Genomic DNA, 9473 nt, shown 5'->3' with positions numbered 1-9473 from the left:
TGTTTGAAAAGTTATCTTCCTTTTTAGAGGCTTGATTAGCTGATCCTGTAGTCTTCTTTTCTATGACCCTTAATGATGCCCCTGAGGACTCAATACATGAATGATTATGTGCAGTGAAAATGCTAAAGTGACATTCTGCCAAAGACAAAAAGACTAGCTTTACTAACATGGAAATAGTAAGAAAGCAGGATCTACACGAATCTTTCGGTTCACAATATGTATCCTGCTTAGCTTATTGTGACACCAGACTAGTTGATCAGTTGTTATGCTTGACATGTTTAAAACCCTCGACACTAATTTGATGTCAACTTGACAAAAGAAGTAGAGGTGTTCTGCGCTCTCTTCTTCCTCTTCTTCTTCATGGTGCTTTTTGAATCTCTTTAGTATGCAGTTCTCACTCCGGGACAGCTCTTTAAGCTTCTTTTCTTTCTGCATTTCAGAATAAAGCAAAAGTTATTTTCATGATTAAAGCAGTTTAACATTGATCGAAATAGTATAATATATCACAACATATCACTAACCTTTTGAAGATCTGCTTGAACTTCCACTAATAGCTTTGGATCCACGGAGTCTTCAACTTCCAACTTTAATCTTTTTCGACAAGCATCCGTTGTATTAGCAGATTTATCAGCTCGTATGAATCGCCAAATGGTCCTTATTGATTCCTGCAATATCTCTACTAGAATATCACTTCCAACTGCATCATCATTGTCTTTGCCTTTTCTCTTTGCTTTCTTTTTTTCCTTCATACTGTCCTCTGCATTGCAGCATACAGAGGTTGTGTTAGTCAGTCCAAGTTAATCTGTAATATCCCTAAGGAAACACACAAAATTGAATTTAGATTTCTCACCCCTAATCACTGGAATTTGCATAAGATTCCGCATAACACATCGATTTTTGACATAGGTTTCGACCCTTGGCCCTTGAAAGCTTTCATTCTCCACAAATCTTTGCATGAGCACTTGAAATTGTTGAAATTCCTCGGCAACTTCATTATACGAACGTAATCCATATTCGTCATATTCCCAAAGCTCCAATGCCTTCTCATATTGCCATTGAAGGAATTCCCAAGAAAGGCACAACTGTCCAACATAAACCACTTCCAATTCACTATGCAATTCTCTAATGAACTTAACCATTGGGTCAGAATCAGAATTAGAATTTTTCTTCGGTTTGCATAGCCCAAAGTTCTGCAAAAGAAAGGATTTGATTGCTGGAGTTGAGGATTTGCAGCTTGAAAAGGTTTCGAACGTGTCCTTGGACTGCAAAAATCCTATACATGAGAATTAAAAAAATATAATAAGACCACAAATACAGACCAGAAGTATGAGATCACCTGACAGCAACTTTAATCAAGTAATTAGACAGTAACTTTTCATGCACATGAATTTCTGCAACTTGTCTTCATAATAGAAACCAACAACATGCTAAGCTCATCAAACTGGTGGAGCACTAAAGCAATTCCATCATTTGGTGGAGCTAAGATCAGCATGCTTAAATAGTTTTAAGCATCATGAGTAATGGATATGAATCTTTCACTTTTAAGAGTCTTACCATAAATTAAGTGTAAATGTGTAATGGTGAGGCTCTAGGTACTATGTGGATATCCCACTAGAATGTCAGTGGTACTTTACACAATGTTTAAACAGTGACACATGCAAAGGAGCCTTTTTTCCTGAAGTACTGACAATTGAGAACCATGAAAGGTATGTCCTAATTAGTTCATGTATTGTGTATAGGTACTTTAATGTAATAATCACTCTCAATGGTTGGGTCCTAACCAGGCTCATGCTTATTCTGTGATCAACCAACCAGATTTGGTGGGTCCTAACTTAATAAAATCACCTAAGGTAGGTTGAGTTAATCATGTTAGTGAGTTGAATTGATTAGAACAGCTAGAACATCTATTTTGGGTTCTTCCAACAAACCTGAAATGGAGAAACTGGGGAAGAAAACACAAGGACAATGTTTTGAATTTTGAAACCTTAAAGAAATAATAATTGAGAGAAATTATGAAGTGATAACTGACCTATTGCATATAACTTCTGGTAACTCAAAATGTCGAATTTTCGCATTCGTTCTCTGTAGGTCTTGTAAAACTTGTGAAGCACACTCATTCTGTCCACATGATGGTATTTTTCATCAATCTTCCATGGCTTCAAATCCTCCATATTCGGAGACTCGGATTCTTCAAGGATAGTAGGCAGACCAGAAACCCGGACTTTCTTGAGCTCCATTTTCAACTGTTCTATCAATTCTTGATGTTCCCACAGTGTCTCCAATGTGTTCGGATCCTCAGAATCTTTAGCTGCCATATCTTGACCACTGACCTGTTCAGAATTTTCTAAACCCTCATTTGGTTTTTCATCTTTGGCAGTAAATCCTTCAGGTTTAGACTCTTTTGGGTTGTGATGTTCATCATTCCTAGTTGACTCTTCTAGCTCTTTAAGTTGTTCCATTATATCTTCATCTTCTTCATCAAATCCATCAGGCTCATACCCAACATCCAAATTCTGCAAATCGATGTCTTCCAAAGCACCAAATTCAACCCTTTCCCCAAAATCTGTTTCTAACAAAAATCCATCACCACTAAATTGACCTATAAATGAAAGCTCAGGGCTTGAACAAAGAGAACCCGAATCAGAATCAGAAGCAGATTCTACTAAAACAAAGTCCTTTTCTTGCGGAAACTTATCTTCATGAGAAGCAACTTTCTCATCCACAAAGTCATGTTCTTGAGACTTCAATTGTTCCTCTTTATCCGAATGAGAATCTTCCCCGACTTGTTTCTTCTTCGAATCCTGAGGATTTTGAATGTCTTCATGAACACAATCTTCTGTGACCAGTTGCTTAACACTCTCACTTCCGGTCACAATGGAACCAAAATTTGATTTATCAGCAGATTCTTCTTCGACAACAAAGCTCGCAACTTTTGCTTCTTCTTCTTCAACACATTCTTCTGTAACCAATTGCTTAACACCCTCGTTTTCAATCACAATGGAACCGCAACTTGAGTCATCAGCAGGTGCTTCTCTGACAACAAAGCTTGCAACTTTCGCTTCTTCCTCATAGAAACTAACATTCTTTTTGGCTTGAAACTCGTACCTTCTGCTGCTAAATTTCTCACTCTCTTCGTTGGTTCCAACAGAAGAATGACCATAAGCATTCACTTTCTCCATTGCTTCTAATACGGCTTGAGTCTGATACTCAAATTTGAACACAAAAATTGGCTCCGGCGTCTCTTTTTCATCTTCAACATCATAGTACTCCGAATCATCATCGCTTTTTGAAACCTCAGACTCAACTTTTTGGGGCATAGCTGCTCGCTCAATTGAAGAACAAGACTCATTCACCAGAGAACTCTGTTCTTTTTCAAACCTGCGACAAACGAAAACAACAAAAAAACGTTATTCAGTGTCAAATATAGGAATTAAGAAACACCAAAATCGGAATTTTACATACCTGACAAAGATTGAGCTGAAAAATCTGAACAGAGTGTGCAAAATGGATGAGACAAAAACCGAGAAGGACCCAGAAAGAGGAGACATCTTTTTTTTGAAAATCCAATCAGAAGAACCACCCATGTTCACCAAATCAAAGTTGGTGTTGATTTAGCACAGACTTGTCTGAAATCCATCGATCACTTTATTTCAGTTTGAAGCAAAAACAGAGCAGTTCATGCACACTGTGATTCTCACGTTGAATTTTCATCCAAGAGATGGACTTACCACCTGTAAGAAATCCATAATTAAGATAAAATCCCAAAAAGGTTGCATGAATGCGATCGAAGGAGGTTGAAATCCAACCTAATCAGGGAGATTTTTAGCGAGAGACAGAGAAATCAGGGAAGAAAGGAACGTGGGAGCGACTTGGATAGGATTGAACTAATCTTATGGGTTGCTTAGAGGCGTGGAATTCTGAGGACCGTTATGTAGTGCTTGTGAGTGATTCACAATTTGACAATGGAGGAGACCCGATTACGTTTTGGTTGAGGGGTCTGTTTTTGGCTTCTGGTTCTTTGGGTACTAGATAAATGAGAATTGGGTAAAATTGAAAGCTTACGCCTTTGATGGGTTTCTTTTATGGTCAATCTTGCCCCTTGACCTCAGCTCAGGAGTCACGGAAGAAACTTAGGCCATGTTTGTTTCCCGGAGAGTGGGCATTGGGAAAGGAAATCTTTCCTTTCCTGCGTTTGGGGACAGCCAAGAAAGTGAAACACTTTCCCAAAGGAAAGGAAAAAATGGAGGAATTTGGTTCTCTCCCCCCCCCTCCCTCCGGAAACACTTTCCCAAAGGAAAGGAAAATGATTCCTTTCCTTTCCAGTCAACCAAACATGGCCTTAATGCTGATGAAAACCAAGTTATACCCCTAATTTTGACAACCGTGTGGAGTAACCAGACCAAAATAATAGAGAAGACACAACCCTAGACCGGTACCCTAGATGAACTATGAACTTGAAATTAACCCCATTTTTAGGATGCAACCATATTACCTTGGGGTTTGGTTGTTTTATCGGTTTTGATAAGCATTATCGGTATAAATTGAAGAAATGGATTCATATCTATTTATTTACAAATTATTCTATGCACCGACGGTGCAAATGACCCAACACTTAAAAAATAATCTCAATCCTTGCTATTTATTATCAACTTTATTTTTAATAAACAAAAAATGTATTTAATGTAATCTAACAATTTATTTATGTTGCTTACAAAAAAAAAACAATTTATTTATGTTGGTGCAAGTGCACGTCGGTGCTCTGAATCCTTCATTTCTATTTATTTAGTGAATTGTCTTGAATTTTTAATTTCTACCCATTACGATTGGGTGATCGTAACTAAGAAAAGCAAAAAAAATACCACTACAATAATCATATTTGTTTCGTTTTTCACATTTGTTAATAGGGAAAATCGTCCGTACAGTACCTGACATTTGCCCCATTCTAAACTTCAGTACCTCACGTTCAGAAAATATCAGAACGGTACCTGAGGTTCTAACCCCGACTGAAGAATGGTACCTGGAGCCGTTAGCTCCGTTACAGAAGCTGATAATTGAAGGATATTTTCGTCTTTTCATGTCTTAATCCAAAATTTTTTTTATCCTCTCTCTCTCTCTCTCATTCAACTCTCCTCCTCTCTCTCATTCAACTCTCCTCGGTCTCAACGGAGCCACAGGCTTCTCCACCGTCTCTCAAATCGGACTCAGCCTTCACCGACCTAAACTCCGACATCAACTTTGATCTCTCTCTCTCTCTCTCGAATCCAAATCTCAATTCGGTCTCAATGGAGCCACCAGTATCACTGCAGTCTCTCAGATCGAACCCAGCCTTCACTGACCCGAAGAAGGAATTGATAGGATCGAGGACTCCAAGGACTTGCAGCAACAGAGCAAAGCCTTCGATAAGCTCACTGACCGCGTCGAAGATCGCCAGCTTGATTCAACACGATTCCAGAAGGCCATGGCTTCCATTGCTGCCACCTCAGAAGCCTATTTGGAAGCTATGAGAAAGAGGGAGAAAGAATTGGGTACTGTGAAGATCAATCCACGAGATGTTAAGATAATTGCCATAAATATGTTGTTGGGTTTGAATTGGAACAGTGAGGCAGGAAGTGAGTTTTTAAGGAAATTGTGAGAAAGTTTGAGGGCTCTCTGTTTCATCTTCCATGAGCAATTTTATTTCCCTAATTTTCCTTTCCAATTTATGCATTGCAGCTTCCACATGTCATGTAATTATGTTGGTGCAAATTGGATTGCAGTTTCCTTAATTGTGAGAAAGAGTTCAACCCTCAATCAAATTGCAGGTCAAGTTCAGAGAGCTTAAAACCTGAGCTTGGAATCAAAACCAACAACAAAGATGACCACCCAGAAATCTTTAACACACATATTTGCACAAACAAACCCAAAAGCCTTCAACTTTGAACAGAAATCAAGAATGTACAATCAAGTAGCTGCACTAGTTTCCTTGCCAAGAACTGTGATTTCTGATCTCTAAGAAATGGAAAAGATGATTTAAATGAAGAAGAAGTAAGAAAGAAGGAACGAGAACGAAGTAGGAGGTGATGGTCAAAATTCTTCTTTTGCATTCCCGAGCTTCTTGGAGTAAAGGAAGAAGAGGAAGTAGTCTATGAAGGTACAACACCGACTGGGGGCGCTGGAGGCAGAGCAAGTCAGGCATTCCCAAAAAAAAAAAAAAAATCTTTTGCTTTTTTATTTTTATTTTTTATTATATGAAGAAAATTAAGTAAAACCAAAAACAAAGGGTAAATTGGTCATTTACTTATCAAAATATGCCAGCTGTCAGCTTCTGTAACGGAGCTAACGGCTCCAGGTACCATTCTTCGATCGGGGTCAGAACCTCAGATACCGTTCTGATATTTTCTGAACGTGAGGTACTGAAATTTAGAATGGGGCAAAGGTCAGGTACTGGACGGACGATTTTCCCTTGTTAATAAGTAGAGGAATTGAGATCAAAAAGAAAGAAATTTAACACTTTGGACACTTCTTCTTCCAGAAACATCAAAACCGTGTTGATGTAATCAATTTAAAGTTCCAGCCGACTTAACTGATGAGCTCTTTGTACCTTAATTGCTAGCTAGCCAGCTAGCTTTGTGTCGGTAATGCATTCACATCAACCAAAACAAACCAAAAACAATATGAGAGAAGCCAAAACCCTGCTCAAAACTTACAATTCTTTGGCTCTATTAGCTAGGTGGTTAATGCAAATCTTTTCTTATACTGACGTTTTTTTATTAATCAAGTAGTTAGAAGATTTAGGGACCCAAGTAATTAGTATTTTATAGATGCGCAGAAATAGAATTTGTTCCCAATTATAATATCAGTAACAACAAATGGTATAAGGTCATTCATGTATCCTACCTTGACCCCTCTTATCAGTCAAATGAGTACATTCACAAACAAACAACCTAATTACTTATGAAAAAAGCTATATATATATATAGGTCTAGATTTTTCAATATTATATAAAAGAGCTGTAGATGTACATGTACCACCATATTTGACGATATCTAGATGCATAAAATCAATGGTTTATAATCCATCTGTATGGTCTTTAGCTAAAACGAAGATGCTCAATTTCTTATAAGTTAGTTATGTTTGACAAAATGAAAAATCCAAAATGCATGAATACGTAGTCCAGGGTTCTATTTTGGACTCGGGAGGAGGGCATCGCTGATCTTCTTGTTAATTATCTGCATGTCAACCACGTGGCTAGTCCTATGTATGGGACGATGAGAAAAAAGAATTCAAATCTCAAAATTTTCTACGTGTTCTGGAAGAGAGAGAGAGAGAGAGACTTTGGGTGGGTGCTAACTGGCATATTTACTTGAAATGTAGATTGTTTAGACTCTTGACTCTTGAGTAATTCTTTTTGGTAATGAAAGAAAATCGTCGTTTACACAATCGAGTTACCATTCTCGAGTTACCATATATGCTCGTTAATTGTGTGCATGCACCTTAAATACAAATGAATTACATGCATGTATCAGGAAACTTCGCAATTAGCCCAATTAATGGTTACACCTGTAAAAAGGGTGAAGAAACCTTGTCTTGAGCAGATCAACAAAACGTGTTGAGAAGTGAGAAGACGGTGCATTTGATGAATTGTCTTGACATTTAGATGTTAACTCGATAAACACACAGTCACACACAAATAGGAATTGCATACAAAAATTGGGATGCCATAATCGATCCGCAACTGTGTCGGTGTACCAAAAAGTATCAATATTCTGCAACTCCTCGAGAAATCGAAAACATAATCAATATCCGAGCAGACTTGGGTTACAAGCTAAATGGAACCGTATCAAATATGAAACATGCTGGACGAAATTGCAAAATGTGTATAGCCGCACTCACACTCTCAATATTCAAAAACGTGTGGGCTATGCAGTATATATGGCTAAGGTGTCACACTCATGCCACAGGTATTAGTGTGTTACAGCCTCGATTAACTTAATCAGAAAAGGCATGACATACACGAGTCAAAGAATGAAGCTAGAAGCCTAGAATATTATTGGAGGTTTCTTAAGGGGTCGTATTTTCTTACCTTCCCATGGCAGAAAATTCCTTTTATATATTCTCCACTGTCAGCGTGAGATGGAGACGCAGGAGAATATTAGGCTAGAAGAAAGAAGAGGACCCCGACACTGCCCCAGTGCTTAACCTTTCTAGAAGAGAGAAAACAAAGCCATGAAGAAGAAGCCACCCCAAAGACCAAGTCAAAACAATAATGCTCAACCTTCTAGATCGTGTTAAAACCATGATGCAGCAACTTAATCATCACAACATAAAGATCAATTCACAATTACACAAACACATACCAAAAGCATAAACATATGAACAAGAGATCAGTAGAAGAGAATTCCTAATTTCATTAGGACACCCACCTGCATCCACACTTTTGATTCCATCCAAGATAGTCTGACCAAGGGAAACCATGTTGACATCCATTTTTGCAGATGATTATCACAGCAACCTTACCAAAGAAGAGTCTTATACCTTCTACTACTGTTTAACCTCACTCTATGGAAAATGAACTGTTTGTTACTCGTAGTAGAGGCAGGGACTTCTCCTGCTAATATATAGGCATCAATCCAAAGAGTCCTCTCTCCATAAAAGAGTCCATGTTAATGGGATCGTTTAGTTCTTTAGTCTTGGTAGTCCTAGTCGTGAGTGGTAAGCCTTGAGCTAATATGAGTGCAAGATCTTCGTAATATTCCGACTCAAACTTCTCGATCAATATCACTCATATTTCCATTCGATGGCTTCACATTTTTCTATGTGGAATTCGTATTCTTAACAATTACCCTCATCTCCCTTCCAATGGACGCATGAAATGCTCAGTTGATTACAATTTTCTTTTCTCCCCCTTTGTATGAGTATTTCCTCTATTTAATTTTAAAAAAAATTTGAAGGAGGAGGTCTAGGGACATGGAGATGACTCAGATGAGAAAAACAAGCGACAAATGAATAAATTGAGGATTGGACTGGGCCTAGTTATATTTTTTTGGACCGGCCTAGTTCTAGTTGTTCACGTGATGGGAGCAAGGTTTTCTTCGGCACTAACAACATTTAGACCGAGGCCCATGTGGTTTGTACCTCTCTTCACCGCTTAATTGCTCAAGTACTTGAGGGGGCAGTTTGCCGGAAAAAGGAGCATGCCATACTTGGTGGGCTTATCTAATGCATGTGTATGAGATTGGATATTGCACATTGGATATTCAATCTAATGCCTACAATATCCAATCTATATATGACTTTCATGTGTATATCAATACAAAAGAAATCACAATCAAGGCCTAAATCAATTAAGATTCATTTCACAGCCTTTATGTGGTTAGCCCAAAGGGCGATGGGTTAGGATTAGCCTTTGTGGTTAGTTCAAAGGGGGATTGACAATTGGGTTAGCATTATAGATCAAAAATTTGATTCCTCTCCAATATTTATTGTTTGAGGTT

General features: G+C 38.2%; 1 protein-coding gene across 2 annotated transcripts; it reads right to left on the bottom strand.

The window, feature by feature from the left end:
* On the bottom strand, nucleotides 1-4056 carry LOC112187625. 2 transcript variants are annotated; one of them, XM_024326500.2, is made up of 6 exons: nucleotides 3807-4056; nucleotides 3463-3731; nucleotides 2030-3378; nucleotides 851-1273; nucleotides 522-757; nucleotides 1-429 (listed from the first exon to the last, which is right to left on the bottom strand). In XM_024326500.2, the coding sequence occupies exons 2-6, from the start codon at nucleotides 3582-3584 to the stop codon at nucleotides 163-165; spliced, it is 2397 nt and encodes a 798-aa protein (XP_024182268.1). In that variant the 5' UTR covers nucleotides 3585-3731; nucleotides 3807-4056; the 3' UTR covers nucleotides 1-162. The 2 variants fall into 2 exon arrangements, with proteins under 2 accessions (XP_024182268.1, XP_024182267.1); XM_024326499.2 differs by having other exon boundaries at nucleotides 3463-4056.
* Nucleotides 4057-9473: the final 5417 nt, after the last annotated feature.

The sequence above is a fragment of the Rosa chinensis genome, chromosome 2 (assembly GCF_002994745.2).
Source record: "Rosa chinensis cultivar Old Blush chromosome 2, RchiOBHm-V2, whole genome shotgun sequence".
Taxonomy (NCBI): domain Eukaryota; kingdom Viridiplantae; phylum Streptophyta; class Magnoliopsida; order Rosales; family Rosaceae; genus Rosa; species Rosa chinensis.
The sequence above is the reverse complement of the archived record's forward strand: the minus strand, read 5'-3'. Positions and strand labels throughout refer to the sequence as shown.

Excerpts from the sequence above, each read along its gene's own strand:
- LOC112187625 (XM_024326499.2), bottom strand. The coding sequence starts at position 3,584 with ATGGGTGGTTCTTCTGATTGGATTTTCAAAAAAAAGATGTCTCCTCTT. Across the intron at positions 1,274-2,029 it reads CCAGAAGTTATATGCAATAG|GATTTTTGCAGTCCAAGGAC; the intron begins GTCAGTTATCAC and ends TCTCATGTATAG. Across the intron at positions 758-850 it reads GCAAATTCCAGTGATTAGGG|AGGACAGTATGAAGGAAAAA; the intron begins GTGAGAAATCTA and ends GCTGCAATGCAG.